This window comes from Drosophila miranda, chromosome 2 (genome assembly GCF_003369915.1).
Source record: "Drosophila miranda strain MSH22 chromosome 2, D.miranda_PacBio2.1, whole genome shotgun sequence".
In the NCBI taxonomy this organism is placed as follows: Eukaryota; Metazoa; Arthropoda; class Insecta; order Diptera; family Drosophilidae; genus Drosophila; species Drosophila miranda.
The window spans coordinates 11869766-11887807 of record NC_046675.1 but is presented as its reverse complement, the minus strand read 5'-3'; the positions used below and the strand labels follow the sequence as shown (position 1 = coordinate 11887807).

At 45.2% G+C, this 18042-nt stretch overlaps 4 protein-coding genes across 4 annotated transcripts; 2 read left to right on the top strand and 2 right to left on the bottom strand.

The window, feature by feature from the left end:
• Positions 1-639: 639 nt before the first annotated feature.
• LOC108154610 (transcription initiation factor IIA subunit 2-like) lies at positions 640-1320 on the bottom strand. The gene is made up of 2 exons (XM_017284926.2): positions 1066-1320; positions 640-981 (listed from the first exon to the last, which is right to left on the bottom strand). The coding sequence occupies exons 1-2, from the start codon at positions 1135-1137 to the stop codon at positions 709-711; spliced, it is 345 nt and encodes a 114-aa protein (XP_017140415.1). The 5' UTR covers positions 1138-1320; the 3' UTR covers positions 640-708.
• Positions 1321-1964: 644 nt separating this feature from the next.
• On the top strand, positions 1965-2998 carry LOC108154310 (protein lifeguard 1). The gene has a single exon (XM_033390157.1). It carries the CDS (start codon positions 2076-2078, stop codon positions 2865-2867), a length of 792 nt encoding a protein of 263 aa, XP_033246048.1. The 5' UTR covers positions 1965-2075; the 3' UTR covers positions 2868-2998.
• Positions 2999-11637: 8639 nt separating this feature from the next.
• On the top strand, positions 11638-12811 carry LOC108154404. The gene is made up of 2 exons (XM_017284674.2): positions 11638-11721; positions 12254-12811. The coding sequence occupies exons 1-2, from the start codon at positions 11713-11715 to the stop codon at positions 12704-12706; spliced, it is 462 nt and encodes a 153-aa protein (XP_017140163.1). The 5' UTR covers positions 11638-11712; the 3' UTR covers positions 12707-12811.
• Positions 12812-13759: 948 nt separating this feature from the next.
• On the bottom strand, positions 13760-18042 carry LOC108155469 (DNA-directed RNA polymerase II subunit RPB2). The gene is made up of 4 exons (XM_017286290.2): positions 17879-18042; positions 15593-17761; positions 14591-15525; positions 13760-14527 (listed from the first exon to the last, which is right to left on the bottom strand). The coding sequence occupies exons 1-4, from the start codon at positions 17898-17900 to the stop codon at positions 14123-14125; spliced, it is 3531 nt and encodes a 1176-aa protein (XP_017141779.1). The 5' UTR covers positions 17901-18042; the 3' UTR covers positions 13760-14122.

Genomic DNA, 18042 nt, shown 5'->3' with positions numbered 1-18042 from the left:
GTGTGTTTATGTGTGTATGTGAAGGTGTGCTGCTGCGCCGCATAGGTGGGGCTTAAAGAGTGAAAAGACATTTTATTTGAAATTCTTCATCCTCCTAGGATTGATTAGAATTAAAGTGATTATGGTTTCCAGAGACAGGAGAATTTTCGTTGCTGGTATGGGTGTATGTATAATGTGCATAGCAATCAATGGAAAAACAGGCCTTCCGAATAATTCCGGACAACAGACAGACTGACGGAATGGACCACGTTTTATCAACCGAAAAACACGTTTTTTCTTCACCTTTTTCGTTAAATTTCAGCCTCATATGTCCGATCAGACTCGTTTGCTTCATATGCTTTTTTATGCCAGGCATTTCTTTCAGGTTTGACTTCACCGATCTAAGGCATCGATTTTCTGAAGTGCATCCCTGGTAGTTGCTGAAGCGCGTGCAAATTATTAATAAATTCAAATAAAATTATTTAAAACTCAAACCAAACAAGAATAACACGAAAGACTAATAAGAAGATGGACCAAGAACCGAAAGAAGAAAAGGCGAGTAGAGTGAAAGAAAGAACTAGAACGAACCAAAACTCCCATTGCAAATACAAAGACCTCTTTCTCTTTTTCACGTAGTCTAACACTGAAGCACGGTGCTGATTTGTTTGGTTATTAATCTACTTTATTTCACCACATTTACGTTGGTTTTTTTTTGTTTGTTTGTTTTCTTCATTGAGCCTTCATATCTGTTTTTTTTTTCCCTCCTTCGCTTTCGCAGGCAACAATTTTCACCTTGTCGACTTTGACGATCACGTGGTTTTTCGAGCGAAATTCCACATCTTTCAGCCTGAGGGTCCAGACACTGTCGCAGAATTGGTAGGAACTCAGCCGTGACCCCGTGAAAGTGAGGCTCGTCTTCACCTTCTCTTTGAAAACCTTGTTGATGCTCACGTCGTACTGTTGGAGCACCTTGCAGGCCAGAAATGGCGACATCTGCCCGTTCTGCAATGGACAACTCTCGCTCTTATTGGCTCTTGCATTTGCGACGAGACGCGACGCTTTAAGGCTTTTTTGCCTGGGACTCACCTTGACGAGTTCGTCGAGAGTATCCTGCAACGTGATGCCCACGGTGGACGATCGGTATAGCTGATAAACCATCTTCTGGTTCCTTTTTAAGAGCAATTACGTTTCTAATTGAAATTTGACGCTCAAGCTCGATGCGGTGGTTCAAGAATTTATAAATTTTTTTATCGATTCAATTTTGTACGAATTTATCAGGGTGACCGTTTACGATATACTTGTTGGTATATTCCAACTCCATTCCATTTCCAATGCTGCTGAGGGTGTTATGGCACAGGTCGTTCTTTCACCATGTCCGTCTGCAAGCGTTCAATCGTACCTTTGAAAGAGTGATAATATTATTATATATTTATTAATTTGTATGTACATATGTTAAATACTATTTCATGCAAAATTCTTTCGATACTATTGAATCGATTTGGCAATCGATGGGACGGACCATATCGGACGGGATCACGATACACAGTTGTTAAAAAAACAAGGTTCCAGCCATCACCAACGGCACCGAATCAGACGATCGTGCAAATTAAGATATATTAAGCGTTATATTATAAACTCTGCACGCTGAGCACATCCCGGTCGAACGTTGGGATGAGTCATCGAAGGCCTATACTGCAGTGTAGGTATCTAATTGTTTAAAGAAAGAAAATATGTCTCTATGTCAAAAGCTTTGTCACTGTCGGTCGTCGCAAATACAGTAATAGATCTTGTTTGGTAGCCAAGACCTGGTAACAGATCTCGCATTGATAGGCCTCTGCAGTACGATGACACATCTTCAAGCGAATGGGATCTCACTCATGGGAATAAGCACATGCTCTGTATTTATTGTACTAGCAAGTATCGACGATTGCTGTAAGCCAAATCAAACCTTCTCCGACTTCTCAATCACCCCTAGATTCCTTTAATCATTTGATTTTTTATTTTAGGCCTGGAAGTATCTCCAAACGCTCGAGCTGGACATACGTTTAAAAACAAGTAAACATTTGTGATCACAGAACAAAAAACAAGAACTAACAATGCAAGTCGGCAGTCAACCCATTCAGTACGGAAATCTGGGAGGATCTCAAGCTGAGTTCTTGGCCTTGGGGCCGTATGGATCGTACGGCTCTGGCGATCCCGAGGGCCAGCCGAAGAACATAGGATTCAACGATGGCAGCATCCGACGGGGATTCATCCGCAAGGTGTACCTTATACTGATGTCTCAACTGGTGGCCACCTTCGGGGCCGTGTCGATCTTCGTATTCAACGATAATGTCAAGATGTACGCCCTGCAGAATAGGTGGGTCTTCTTTGTGGCCCTGTTTTTGATGCTGGCCACGCTGCTGGGGCTGGTGTGCAGCGAGAGCCTACGCCGCCAGACACCGATGAACTTCATCTTCCTGGGGGGCTTCACCGTGGCCCAGTCCCTGCTGCTGGGCGTGTCGGCCTGTCGCTTTGCTCCCACGGAGGTCCTGATGGCCGTGGGAATCACGGCTGCCGTCTGCCTGGCCCTCACGCTGTTCGCCATGCAGACAAAGTACGACTTTACCATGATGGGAGGCCTCCTCATCACACTGCTGGTGATCCTCCTGATCTTTGGGCTTGTGGCTGTATTTGTGGGTGGCAGCATGCTCACCCTCATCTATGCTTCGGTCAGCGCGTTTCTGTTCTCCATGTACCTGATCTACGACACACAGCTGATGATGGGTGGCGGCCACCGTTACTCCATCAGCCCCGAAGAGTACATCTTTGCGGCCTTGAACCTTTACTTGGATATAATTAACATATTCATTGACATTCTGGCCATAATTGGAAGCTCGGACAACTAGCAGAACAATCATCCGTTAACTGCAAACTGTTTAAATATGCTGCATACTTTTAGACTTCCCTTTGATAACCAACTCTCATATAATTTGTTGATTGCGCTCACAGACCAATAAATCAAATGGTGCAGCATTAATTGAGGCTCGTTTACTCGTTTTCAAGTCAATTGGGTTGGGGAATAAATTACAACGATTACAGGACAACAGGTGCACCGCGCACACGTCCCCCAGCCTACCTGCGCATCCCCATTGTCAATTAAGTTATTAGTTCAGAGCAATAAAACTGTCAAGGCCATAACAATATTAACATAAAGCCTACGTAAATTGGACGAAACTTTGGCAATAAATGTATATACAAAAGTCTGGAGAGTGGTGTGGCTGTGGATGTGGATGTGTGTCGCTGACAGAAACAGTCCGGTCCGGTCCCAAGGCGAGAAGTCGCCGGCCGTCGCTTGGTCAAACAAATCAAGTGAACTCGGGGGCAACATCTGGCCAGGGTATACATTTAATTAACAATTGACAGTCGCCTGACAGTTGGCTAAGCACACAAAAGAACCCAAGACACAGGAATACGGGAATACGAGGCAGGGATGCGGGTGTGGACTCAATAGGGACTAGATCAGATATCGACAGTGCTGAGTGGTTCTGCTGTGGAGCTGCGGGAAATGGATCAATGGAAATTAGAGAAAAGTATAACAAAAGAAGGAATAGATCTGCAGATCATTTAACACCAATAATGCCCGTCAGACGAATCAAATATCTACCAAGTCGCCAGATCTCTTAAGTTCCCTATAAAAAGTTCATTTGAAAACTAGTTCCAGCTATGGAACCCAATCAGACAGCACTAATAGGACCTGAACAAGAAGAGAAATGACCCCAAAAAGTTTGCGGTTGGCCATCAATAAAAGTTGGCTGGCGCATTCACATCCACATCCGAGCATCCGCATTCGAAACCTCATCTTATCTGCTCGCACGACCATGACCATGACCATGATACCTGGCCGCAGTAAAGGTTCTTTTTGGTTCTTCCCAACGTTTCAACCGCTTGGTTTTGCATCTGTAGTTGTGTCTGTGTTTTTGTGCGGACAGTTTTGATTCCTGTCAATGCTTTTGTCACTTTTCACACGGTACACACATTCAAGCACACCATATATTTACCGAGAGGAAAGGCCAAGAGGGCGCCCGCATTTTTGTTGTCACGTTTGTGGCTTATGTACACATTGCCCGGTCGGAAAAGCGCAAAAGTATCCCGAAACTAACCGTGATTCATGTAAAACATACGCTTTCCCCACACCAACATTCACAAAAACACTCATTCATGTGTAATGCGAATACGTGGAGTCAGGAGTCCCCCCTCCCGACACACATACATACATACATACATCATTCTGTGCCCGCATTCATACGGAAATTGCATAAAGGCAACACTCACAGAAAAGTTTACGCTTATGTCCGAAATACAGAACGTTTTTATTTCTACTTTAGTTTTAGCTCTCTTTTTTTACAGCTTTCGGGAACTTTTGCATATTCCAACAGCAAAGACAGCGTGAAAGAGAAGGGGATAGAGGGAGTGGGGGGGTTACAAGAGACAGCGATGGAGAAACTATTATGAATATTATATTTAGGACATGTTGCAAGTGCGTTAATGAGTTTTTTGTGCCCGTTTGGCTATCCCGGCTCTATGTAATTAGTACCGCATAGAAGTCGCCCGACCGACCCCAAGCTGTGGCCATTAATCACATAACTCACCCACTGACAGGCGGACAGGCGAACAGACGGGCAGACTGGCTGAGGCACAGGCCAAAGTTGACACAGATTTGACCTGAAGGGGGTTTAGCCAAAGGACGCTTTGTACTTTACCATGCATGATAGTTGAAAGGAGATACGTACATATATTGTTAGCAGTAAAGGGTTCATTGTACTGTCACCTGAAGGAAAGCAAACAAACTTACTTATAGATAAGCTCGTTGCTAAACCACTAATATAATATATTCAATAAAAGATGTCATAATAGTTGACAAACACATTTATATTCACAGGTAATTCCGTAATTGATTCGGGCTATGATATGATATGATATTCAATAAGTCAATGTTTGAGTTGAGCTAGTACTGGACTTGGCTTGGTTAATTAATTGGTTAATTAATGGGTAAGGTCAGTTCTCGAATAGGTCTAAAAATAGGTTTGTCAGGCAGCAATTAGGAAAGATAAATATTTATAGAGATAGGTCAATAAAAATAGGGAACTGCTGTGAAGTCATATGTATATCTGTTTATAATATACGTATCGAAGTATTTACATCAAATTCTGTACTGACATGATTCATGGAGGTTCATTTGTTAGTTTTTTAAGGAGTGTACATGTTTTACCATTAATATCAAATTTCAGGCAAAGGAAATTGCTTCCTGTCCACACATTCTCTCATCGGATCATGTCCGACGGAATTTCCTTCCTTACAACTGTAGAAGACTGCAAACCAACTCTACAAGCCCACCCAATTAACCCATCGAATGATTGCCTAACTGAATCAGACCCCCAGAGCATCCAGCATCCATCAAATTTTGAGCCGAAAGTGAGCTGCAGCTTTGCAAAAGTAAATGTATGGACGAGTATCTGTGATTTAAGCAAAAATTCAGTTTCCTTGTGGAATTTTCGGGGAATTTCCGTTTTCAGTGTGCCGTCCGCCTACCGATGTCCAAAATCAATACAAACTCGGACTCAATCAAACATTTCCCCATCTGCATTCCGGTTCAGTGCTCTCTGCTTTTGCTCCCAATCACAGATTTTTCTTTATATCAATTTTCACAGAACTCTGCTACACTTCTGCCCGCACTCCGGACATCTGACACTCTCTCCCTTCCGACCAGTGCGCTGTGCAGTTTATTTTGCAATCAAATTGTTTTTATCACATCCGCACAACTAAACTGTAAACATTTGCAAGCAACACTTTTGCCAGTTCCGGCTTTCCTCGAAAAAATGGTCCCTCCAAATCCAGAAAATAGAAAAACATCGGGGAATGCAAAATAACTATGATGCAGAGGCCAGGAGCGGAATCAAGCTTTTAAAGTTTGGGTGGAGTGAAAGATTGAAAATATCCACTAAATATCCCACAATCACGGATAGAGGACATCGGAACTAAGACGATGCTGTATCCACCATGTGGATCCTTTTTGCAATCAGAATAATAGTTAGTGCTCAGTTAGTTAGCGTGATAGAACCTCATCTCATATCTTTATCATTTAATTGATCAAATTTGCACTTCCAAAAACCCAATACGCCCCATAAATAAGTCATTAAATGGGCCCACCCATCTCATCCCAGTCCGCCCCTGGACATGGAAAAGCAGACACGCAAAGAAAAATAGAAGAGAATGTTAAAAAAGAAAACCCGACTAAAAATGCAACGAAAAATTAGAAAAACGACGAGTGGAAAGGCGAGACGCACAGTCAATGTTAGAGAGCGAAAGAGAGGGGCGGCTACAAATTGTTTCGATGAAGGCAAAGAAATTTGCAATCAAAGTTCAGAGATTCTGCTGCTCCTCTATTGGGGGTATTTTTTCTGTAGTTTGCAGTTGTTTGGGTTTTAGCCACATTTAACTTGAGTTTGCGGAACGCAGGAAGATTGAAAATCAAACCGAGGGCGAAATTCAATTAATGGCTCGGCGGGAAAACAGTTGGAAAGCGACTAATTGTTGGTCGGAAAGTTGGCAAACAAGTCTGTGAATGGAATACCATATGGCAGCGAATTTTGTTGTGGAGGGTACGAGTGCTGTGCGCTTTTTGGGGGCAATGGGAATTCATGAAAATTTCAATCGCTTTCCATTTTGCGGTAAGCTGCTTAAATGCGCCTTTGATCCACGGAGTGGTCGGGAACCCCAGGACCCTGAACCAGCATCCTCTAACTTCGACCAGAGTCAATTTTTGACCGGCAACGTGATGAGCATCAAAAGCGTATTCAAATCCAATGCCAGAAAGTGACAAACAGACAAGACGCAGAGTTCAGGGGAAGTTGGCCAAACATACAAATTGTCGAGCCGCATTTACAATGTGCGCTGGGGGTCAGAAGGTGGCCTGGGGGCCTGTGGGGGCACAGACAGTAGCCGGAGCAGTCATGCACACGGAACCACAGACCCGGATTGGGGCACGGACTTGCCTTCGCAAAGGGAATAAGCCTGAAGCCTCTGGAGCGTGGACAATTTAACAATCTTATTTATTTATGAAAGCCAAAATGCACTTCGATTGTCCGACAATGGAAGATGTGACCGAAATTCAATTTAAATCGTCAACTTATTGATGGCCATTAAGCCAATTCCAGAAGCATTTACGTGTCCCAGACATCAGTCAAATTGCTGACCAGAAAGATAGAGCTGGAGAGGGTTTTGACGATGGAGAAAGGGATAATGATTCCGTAAATTTAACTTTTTCTCTCATATTCTGACCCAAATAATTCTTACATATTTTATTCCATATCCATAATACGTTCAATCCCCAATTGGCATTGCAATTCTTCCTAATTTATGTTACAATTTAAAGGCGTTACAGTCTTACCTTGGTAATTTTTCAATTAGTTTTCGCCACACCAATTCCACCTCTGATTCTGGCTCTGATTCCCAAACTGTGTCAGCCACGCCCAGGGCACAATCACGCCCACTGTAAAAAAAAAAAAATATGAGTGCAATACCAAGCAGAAAATAGCAAGCAGAAGAGGTAGCAAACAGGAGGCAGGTTAATAACCGACATGCCACGAAAAATTAATAGCAAACCATTTAGCCAAGTTTTCGCCGCTGCCACGCGACGAGCCCAAGAAAGAAAACCCCACCACCAGCAGCAGTGGGTGGTGGAAATTATGCAGCAGACAGCGGGAGACATCAGACAGTAAATGGAAATGGAAAACTTTGACTTAATTTGAGGCCAGGAATTGGGTTTGAGAGGTGCGAGCGTGCGAGTGTGAGTATCACTGGCAGAAAGACTTGCAATTTAATTAACAGAGCCAGTTAGACAGTCAAACTAAGCCCGGGTCGGGTTCCATCCCATAAGACACCCCTTTAACACACACGCACACACACAGAATGTGACCCTTGAGCGCCCAGTTGAACCCTTGTTCGACCAAAATAAAAGTGCTTCACTCAAGTGGTGCACGCAAAATAACTTAAAAGCCGCAAAGTGGCTGGCAAAAACTATTTAAGTTTATGCGATAACAACAGTTAAGAGGGCCCTTTGCCTCAGACCATCTTGTAGATAGATGGAAGGGTGTCACAGGGTATTTCAAATGGAAGGTAAGGTATGAGAATTAACATATGTATGTTTGGGTGCTAAACAGCAGGGATATATGGACTTACACTCTTGGGCATTACAGATATAGATACCTTATAGACACCAGTGGTGCCTTACCTTCTACTTAATATGCCATCTATAATATGTACCTCGGTGTTGCATACTTTCAGGCGCGGACCACATTCTCCAGTGTGCGTGCGTGTGTGGGTGGGTGGGTGGTGGGAGTGTAAGAGTATATGTGTGCAGTTATGTAATTATGGTAATTAAAAACGCGCAGCAAACGTCGCTTGTTGGGGCTCCGCCGTTTGTCTTGTCATCGTATTTCATAGTTAAGCACCTTTTGGCTTTTCCTATTTGAACAAAGCCATAGACAGAGAAGAGGCTCCCCAACACACACACACACACAGAGACAGATACTCCTACCCTTAAACATTCGCATTTACATGAATAATATAGCAGAAAGAGAAGGAGGGAGAGGACGATGCCTCTCGTCTGTTTCCCCAATAGAATTATGATTATTCTGTTATAAATTGTAGCTGTCTCTCTTTGTCAGACTCCACCCAACCCACCCCACCCACTCCCCTCCAACCACTCACACACAATTATCAATTAACAATGCTAATGAGGCTCCCTCCACTCTGCTTGGAAATTGTGCGAAGAAAGAAGTGCACAGTCCCCACGGCGAGAGGTGGTGACACAGAACTATCAGCTTAAATCTGGCCATCGGGGATTATTATATTACTCTGCACTTTAACCGAAATCAAAATTATCCACAAAAGAAAAAACACACATACAATTTGTGTGCAATGTAAAAATAAATCATCTCGTTTATTTATTTCCCAATGAGCAGTTAATGGCTTTAAAGCTTCAGCGATTAAAACGAAAAATATTCTTTATTACAGATAAAAAGCGAATAATGATGCATCACATCAGACAATAGATGTGTTAAAAATTAAAGATTTAAATGGAAACAGATACCGGGGAAAAAATTAACAGCTACCAAAGGAGATTTTTAAAGGTTTAATATTTGTTTCACTGAAACTGTAAAGATTAATATTCAATGAATGAAATTGTACCCTTTTTGTTGTGTCCGCATTTTATTTTTTTTGCATGTTGTTTTTCTTCATGTGTGTCTGATATATAATCCCTTTACAATATAACTCCACAAACATCAACAACTTGCATAAGATATTGGCACAAAAACTCGCGAAAATATGCGAAATATAAAAAATTGTTAACGAATTCCATTGGCAAAATGTTGTCACGAAATTTAACGAAAACATTAGCAATTACATTCGCTTTCCTAACTCCCTCTCATTAGGTTGTAAATAAATATAAATCAGCAAAACTAATATAATGCAAAATAAATATAAATATAAAAATCAATGTGTCAAGCCTTCCTGTTTATGTTAAAAATTATATAAAATGGCAAACGATAAAACGGGAAAAAACCATATATATGACATGTACATACATATGTACATATACATTTTAACAACATACAAAATATCTGGGATTCTGTATTTCTATTCTTCCACTTATTTTACATTAATTCAACAACTTCATAAATTCATTTAACAGCATATAACACATTGTTTTATTGCTCTTTGACATACAATATTTGGCATTCTTCCAATAGTTTTACATAAATCCAATACCACACTATAAACAGCCAATTCAATAACCTTTTCACACTCCCCTATCCATACCCTTCTCGTTCTCAGTATGTACACCGACATATTATTTTTATTTGAATCAAATTTGCTCACATTGTTTGCAGTTTCGGATTAACCTTTGCCTTTACCTCCGCCCATTGACGGCCACCTAATCCCCCCGCAAATCCCTCAATGCTGGCAATGTTATACGACACCTGTTACTCCAGTATACAGCACACATCGATGGGGATTCCCTCCCCCACTCCAAAAAACCGATACCATTGCGTATGGTTATGGCTTTTGGCCAGACGCATAAACCACAATTTGTGGCTATGCTGGCGCCACAAACACCGATGCCGACACCTCTAAAATCGAATCGAAAAGCTTTCCCTTTTTTTCTGGTAAACAGTAGCGATAGAGGTAGAAAAAAACAAACATACTCTTAAGTATTCCACTTTTACACGATTCCCCCGACAGCATGCGAATGGTCTCATTAAGAGCGTACGCTTCTTGTCCCAAAAGAATGAAATCAAAATGAAAACGAGTCCAAAACGAAAGTACAAATCAAATATGCAAAGTGCGGACACCCACAGCAGTAATGAGGAGAGGTCTCTCCAACTCTCCGGCTCTGCCTTCAGATGCGCTGCAATTAATCAGTCACGAATCTATGGTCGAGCGAAATCGGGCGAAAAAAATGTGTTTTGATTATGCGATGATGTGTTGTCCAAACGGTAGTTATTTTCTTTGGCAGTTTGTTTTCTTGCCGTTGCCATTTAGGCCATAATTTCACATTTAAAGCGATTAAATTTCGCTTGTTGACAACTCTTGTTATGTTGCTTCAATTAGTCTTGGTTATTTATTTTATGGTACCATTGAGGTTGGTATGATGACTTTTACCAGAAGAAATGTATGTATAGCCAGCCCACCCTTCTTGTTTTATTTCACTTAACTTTATTTCACATTTCCTGCAGTGATGGCTCTCGTACTTAAGCTTGTAATTGATTTGCAGCTGGTCCAAGGTGCGTATGATTAATATGCCAGCAATCATCAGCAGCAGCTGCTGCCGCACCAGTAGAAGCCGCAAACAAAATGTATTTATCTTGATCGTCTGCTCCTCCACTAAGCATAGAAATTATTCAATTATTACTTGTTAAGGAAAGAGACAAACACTCGTAAAACTATCTAACAAATGTGCAAAACTCTTTACCAAACTCAAGGCAGCGCAAATATTTGCTAATTAAGCATTTCTACGTGCCTAAATATACCTCTCTGAGTGTTTTTTGTTCCCTACATTATTTATTTTGCTTACCATACAGAGGCAGTAATAATAAATTTGACATCACAGCATAAAATTACCGGCGGCAGCTGCCGAATGTAAGCCTGGAACCGAGCCTGAGCTCATCGTGTAGCTTAAAACCGAATTGATTGATAAATATTGTATGCTGATAGCATTGACCCGTGCGGGTCTCCGACCTACTGATCAATTAATAGCACAAATAATGAGTGATCCCCCAGCAGCAGCAGCAGCTCTTGGCCATCTTTCGCGTTGCGTTTGCACAACGTTTGCAATTTGTTGACAGCTCTGCTGAAGCTCTGCCCATGGAACTCCAGTCCCGTCCGAATCCAGAGTCCGCCTCTGCCTCTGCTTGAGCGTCAGCTTCAGCCACAGCTTCAGGCCCGACTTTGGTGGTAAATGAAGTCCGCTTGGCCTTGTCGCACGCCAGTCTGCCTCTGACATTTGCACGTCGCGCTTGATCGTTCCGTCTTCGCCGCCGCCTCCGACTTCTGTGATATTACTTTTTATAGACCGAAAGAGCAGGAGTGCCAAAAATAATACCAAAAAAAGAAGCGAACCAAAGCCGCTTACAATATCACAAATTCGATTTTTGTCGATCGAACTTGAGCTGTGATTTATCAAACGCAATGGAAACGGTAATTCAAAGACAAGAATCGATCCATAAAGAGTGTCGAATCATCTAGGGTTCCAGCACCTGCCCCTGTTTTGACTGGAACCGATTCCGGTTGGTCACATTTCTCAATTAGTTGAATCAGATCTGGAGATCAAGTCGATATAATTAGATATGCAAATCGCTGTTTTATCGCTACTAAAAGTTACGACTTGGTTCTTTATTTTCGGCAAGATTTATCGCCAAAGTGTATTAAGTAATGTTGAGCATCGATTATAGCTTTCTTCAGACTATAAATCGAATTGATAGGCACTTTTTGCTTCAATAAAGGTTACACCTCTATTTTTTCTGGATTTTTACTCAATGAAAATTCATTTGTGGGTTTCCTTCACGTATTCTTCGTCATTAGGGAATCTCTGAACTACAAATTTCTCTATTTTTATCATATGTATCTCCTCAATAGGGACCTATCCCTTCTGAAGATCTAACACCTCAGCTTTTTAGTTTTCTTGCCTCCAGTAGTTTTCTAACAGCTTTTATCTCTTGTCTCCCCCTAGCTCTGCCCTTTCCTTCGACACACGCTAAGCCTTGTCCTGCTGATGGTCTCCCTTCAGTCATCCTGGGCAGCTCCTGCTCTGCGCTTCAACGACAACGAACTGGATGAGCTGGCGGCCTATCCCACATCGCCCAGCCAAGTGCTGCCCATCCAGCCGCTGCTCATCTATCCGCAGCAGCGAGCAAATCTCTACCAGGCACGTACCCTGGGAGGAAACGACGACAGGGACATCATTTTCGTGAAGCTGCTGCAGGACAAGTCCAGCGGGTACCGGCCCAAGCAGCAGCGCCTCGTTGTGGAGGAGGAGAAACCCTCGCAGCGCAAGGAGCTGGGCCTGAAGGACTTCTTCTACGTGAAGGCCCGCACCAACGGGCGCTTTAGTCACGAGCGTCTGAAGGTCTACAGAGTGCCCGAGTTCTACGCCATCAGTGTGTTCCGCAACGGAGATACATAAGTAGAGGGGTGCGAATGCGCTGCACCTTAACGATGCACAGAAGTAATTTAAGTTATTTTTAAGACGCTATAAATAAATACCGTACCTCAGGACACCTTAAGTGCAGCTCTCGTTGTTGCTTCTGTGTTCTGCTGGGGGCTGAACCTCTTATCAGAGACACTTTGCGGGAGGATTTACACGCAATTTCAATTATTCATCAAACAAGGCAAAGGCGCTCCCGCACGGATCAGTCTGCTGAATGATGGGTGTCAGCATCGCCTTCGCCATCGCCATCAGCATTAACATTCGCATCAACATGGGCTCAGACATGAACTTGGTCGGGGCTGGAGCCACGTCAAGCGGCAATTAATAACTGTCACTCAATTGGCGGCTTCGGCGCACGTCGAACTAAAGCTCCAGCCTCCTCTCTCCTCTCTTCAGACACAGCCCCAGCTCCACCTCCACCTCCACCTCCATCTCCACTTCCATCTCCAGCTCCGGCTTCGTCAGGCAGCAACAAAGAACTAATCCCTTTTGTCATTGGGCGTCACAGACCGCGGGCCAAAGCATTACGTCAAAATCAAAGAAAGCAACAAAAACATAACAAAACATAAAACGAAATGGAAATGCTACCTACTCAAAGTCGAACTGTGGATACACTCAAAGCAGGTGGATCTGTTATGTTCAATTTAAGAAAGGCCCATGGATTCATTGACTACAGTACTACGAGTATATTAGGATCAAAAGTCCTGTTCTTAGATATGGATCGCAGAAAATGATTTTGATCTAATATATACCTTCTTCATTTACAATCCATAAGAGCCCAGATCAGCATCAAGTCCTTTTGGGTGTTTTTTTTCGAATCGATCTTAGAGATACAACTACTATATTTTGCACCTAGACTTCTCTAAAGACCCCAAAGATTAGTTTTACTTCGAAAAGCTGGTTTCTGCTAATCATAGCACTCACAATTTGTAGGATACGTCTCTTTAATTTACTCGACCGCTATACAAAGGAATTATCTACCACTGTATAAAATTCCGCTATTATCAAATAATGTTAGTACACAGAATCTATAATATTTAATATTTATTGATACTCATATTACTTCCCAAATCTTCCAGTATAGGCCTTATACCCGATTGAAAACAATGCGAAATAAGCAAATAAATAAATCACATTCCGTTTGAAACTCTTGAACTCTTGTCAGACTTTCGCCCAAAATTAATTGTAGGCGGATGGCTTGTGGCACGTCTGATGGCGTTTTTAAAATGCAGCACAAGCATTCGCTCCAATTGCGCGAAGCGAGACAATAGAGACCGTCAGACAGAAAGAAATTGGGTGTCAATTATGGTAATTTAATAATTAACTGCTAATGGGAGCTGCTGGGAGGAGCTCCTCAATCTTGGGCTTAGGGCAATTAATAGGAGCGCTCTGTCAGTTGACCATCAGACGGGGCGCAATGTTCATGGACATCAGCTCCTGGAAGAGCAGCTTGGCCGCGTACGGAAGGCGCACCTGGGAGATTTGCGTCTTGTTCTTGCAGCCCTTGCACTCGAACGTGTTGTTGCGCAGATTGGCGATAGCGATCAGGCCGCAGAAGTTGCATATGTGGACGCGATACGGATCGGAGACCTCAAAGAGACGCTCCCTGAGGAACTGGGCGGCACCGTGAGATATCTGGCAATCGCGCTCCATCTCACCGAAACGCAGGCCGCCGTCACGGGCTCTGCCCTCCATAGGCTGTCGCACTAGAATCTGGACAGGGCCGCGGGCACGTGAATGGATCTTGTCGTCCACCATGTGCTTCAAGCGCTGGTAGTATGTGGGTCCCAAGAATACCTTAAACAGAAGAGGATTTCCATTGAAAGAGAGCTCAAAAATTCATTTCTCTGTGTGACTCACCTGAGCATTGATCTTGCGTCCTGTGTGGCCATTGTACATGACTTCGTTGCCACGCAGATGGTAGCCATACTCCTGAAGGAAAGTGGAGATCTTCTGCACGTTGACGGCATCGTTGAAGGGCGTGGCATCACCGATTTCCCCCTTGTTGGAGCCCAGCTTGCCCTGCAGACACTCGATTAAATGCCCGATTGTCATACGAGAGGGGATGGCATGGGGATTGATGATGATATCAGGGGCCAGTCCCTCGCAGGTGAAGGGCATGTCCTCCTGCCGATACTGGATCCCACACGTTCCCTTCTGTCCGTGACGGGAGGCAAACTTGTCGCCGATCTGTGGAATGCGCACGGAGCGCACTCGAATCTTGCAGAACTTGTAGCCCTCGCTGTTGAGGGTCAGCATCACCTGGTCCACGATGCCCGTCTCGGAGTTACGCAGGAAGGTGGAGGCATCTCGCTTGGCAAACCTCTTGGTGTTGCTATCCAGCTCGTCGTCGTTCTCCGGCAGGGTGATGGTCTTTCCAATCACCACATCGTCGCCAGAGACACGAATGCCAGGAGCAATGATGCCGTCGTCGTCCAGCTTGTCGTAGTGGGCATTCCTCATGCCCTGGCAGGTGCCGCGATGGGGTTTTTCAAAGTTCTCCTCCTGATCGCCCACACGCTTGTTCTCCGAATCCTTGTACGACCGGTAGAACACCGATCGGAAGAACCCTCGCTCCACCGCCGAGGCATTCAGGATGACAGAATCCTCCTGGTTGTAGCCCGTGTAGCAGAGAATGGCCACAATCGAATTGATACCGGCGGGCAGCTCTCTGAAGCGCAGATACTCCATGGATCGGGTGGTGACCAGCGGCTTCATGGGATAGTATAGAACATGGGCCAGCGTGTCCATCCGCACATGGAAATTGGTGATGTACACACCCATAGCTTGTTTGCCTGTGGAATGAGGAGAGTATAAGTACAAGAGTAGGAATCATACTCCAGAGGGGAATGGAGTCCTTACCCATAGCACTTTGATAGGTGTTACGCGGACTCTGGTTGTGATCGGGGAAGGGTATAATGGAGGCGCAGACGCCCAGGATCATGGCCGGATGAATCTCGCAGTGGGTGTAGGTCGTACAGTAGGCATAGTCCTTGTCCTGTTTCAGATCATACGGCGACATGGCGATCATGACCGTTTCCTCCTCAAGGGTATCGATGTACTCCACCACGCCGGAGGCCACCAGCACCTGCCAGCTGTAGTTGTTATAGTCGCGCTCCTTCAACATCTCCACATGGGTCTTCTTCAGCAGCAGCGATCCATTCTCCACAATCAGTAGCGGCCGACAGATGCGACCCGCATCTGTGTAGATCCTAATCTCACGATCGCGAATATCACGGATCATCGACACCTCCGACACGATAATGTCCATCTGGCGACGCAGTTTTCGGAGCGTGGCCATCAGCTGCTCGGGATCCCGATGGATGCCCACCCAGCAGCCGTTAACAAAGATTTTGGTGGCATCCGCAATCGCCGAGGGTGCAATCTCCTCTAGATTCTCCATGGACCACTCCTCCAAGAACTCCAGAATGGGCGACGGCTGTGAGCCTACGGATATGTAGGCCATCAGAGCCAGATTCTTGACCAAACCGACAGCGGCTCCCTCCGGAGTCTCGGCGGGACACAGCATGCCCCAGAGCGTGTTGTGGAGCTGGCGGGGTTTGGCCAACTTTCCGTCGCGGCCAATGGGCGAGTTAACGCGACGCAGATGGGACAGGGTGGAGGCGAAGGTGAGCCGGTTCAGCACCTGGGAGACGCCGGCACGCGCTTGATGGGCCTTCTTCTGGTCGCCCCAGTTGCCGGTGGCCAGGGAGTAGCGCAGGCCGTCGGTGATGATGTTCGTCTTGATGGCCAGCTCCAGATTGAAGTCCTTTCCACGATCGATGAACTTCTGTGTGTACATTCGCACCTCCTTCATCAGGTTCTTAAAGAGGCCGCGGAAGAGGAAGGCCAGCAGGGGTCCGGCCAGATCCAGGCGCTTGTTGCCGTAATGATCGCGATCGTCCAGCTCCCGGCGACCCAGCGAGGCCAGCAGCAGCCGGTGCACCATGTAGCCGAGGAAATACGCTTTCTTTGTCTCGCAGAAATCGGAGACGCCCACATGGGGCAGCATTTCCTTCTGGAGGATTTCCTTGGCGTACTTTATACGCTTGTCCTTCGTCACGCCGGGCCGGGCGCCTCGCGCTCCGATGAAGTTGAGGGCCACGTTTTGCTCCTGCACCACGAAGGCCTCGTCCAGAGATGGCTTGACCATTTCCATCATTTCCGGATCGTCAAAATCGTAGATGATGTGCTCGAGGATGTCACGATCGGCCACGAATCCCAGGGCACGGAACACAATCATAATGGGTATCTCCTGTTTGATGTACGGCAGGATAGCGATGATCCTCTGGCCAATGGCGGATTTCTTGATGTTCTGCGAGCCTCGGGCCATCATGTTCACCCAGAGAGTGGATGTGGGTCGCGAGCTGTGCTCCAGGCAGGAGCGTATCTCTGTCTTGAAGGCGTACTTGCCATCCTTCATGCTGAAAACATACACGGTGTTCGTGGCCATCTTCTCCTGGGCAATCAGCACCTTCTCGGAGCCGTTGATGATGAAGTAGCCGCCGGGATCCAGCGGGCACTCGTTCAACTCGGTCAAATCACGATCCGTCAGCTGGGAGAGCAGGCAGTACGTGGATCTCAGCATAATGGGAATCTTGCCGATGAAGGTCTTCTGGTGCTGCGTCTCCACGGGATCCAGGCCCTCCACATTCTTTGTCTTTGTGATGTCCACGTACAGGGGGGCCGAGTAGGTGAGGTTCCGCAGACGGGCCTCGTTCGGCATCATGGGACTGGGCGAACCATCCTTCTCCCAATGCGTCGGCTTCGACAGATAGATCTGTTCGAACTTAAGCGAGAATCTCGGCGGCGTCTCCACCTCCCCGGATGTGTGCTGTGCCTCTGCCTGCAGCTCGATGGCCGGCGAGTCCTCCACAATGCGCTGCACAGACATCTGAATGAACTCATCGAAGCTGTCCAGCTGCTGCCGCACCAGACCCTTCTCATCGAAGTACGCGTTGATTACGATCCAGCAGGCCTCCTGCCACAGCTCGTGGGAGATCTCCTCTGCATTCTCTTCCTCGAACAGCTCTGCAATGATGCGTTTATTAGTAACAAAACAAAGAACGCGAGCGGAGCGCTAGTGCTCCATGCCGCCATGTTAGTTTTTTGCTCAGCAGCGTGCCTTGTGGCATCTTTTTTTCACACCTTCCTCGTTGTCGTACATCATTTTGTCGAGTTTGCTAGAGTGCAATAGCACTTAAATCATATAAATAAATAGTACTGTACTTTATCGACTTAATCTTATTTTAAAACTTAAAAACGCAATATTTCACAATAAATTTTAGAGCTAGAAAAACATCGGTGCTAAC

Coding starts and splice junctions, on each gene's coding strand:
- LOC108155469 (XM_017286290.2), bottom strand. CDS start 17,900: ATGATGTACGACAACGAGGAAG. Junction 17,762..17,878: donor GATGTACGACAACGAGGAAG/GTGTGAAAAAAA, acceptor GCATCATTGCAG/AGCTGTTCGAGGAAGAGAAT. Junction 14,528..14,590: donor GACGCAAGATCAATGCTCAG/GTGAGTCACACA, acceptor CTTCTGTTTAAG/GTATTCTTGGGACCCACATA.
- LOC108154310 (XM_033390157.1), top strand. CDS start 2,076: ATGCAAGTCGGCAGTCAACCCATTCAGTACGGAAATCTGGGAGGATCT.
- LOC108154610 (XM_017284926.2), bottom strand. CDS start 1,137: ATGGTTTATCAGCTATACCGATCGTCCACCGTGGGCATCACGTTGCAG. Junction 982..1,065: donor CTCTCGACGAACTCGTCAAG/GTGAGTCCCAGG, acceptor TGTCCATTGCAG/AACGGGCAGATGTCGCCATT.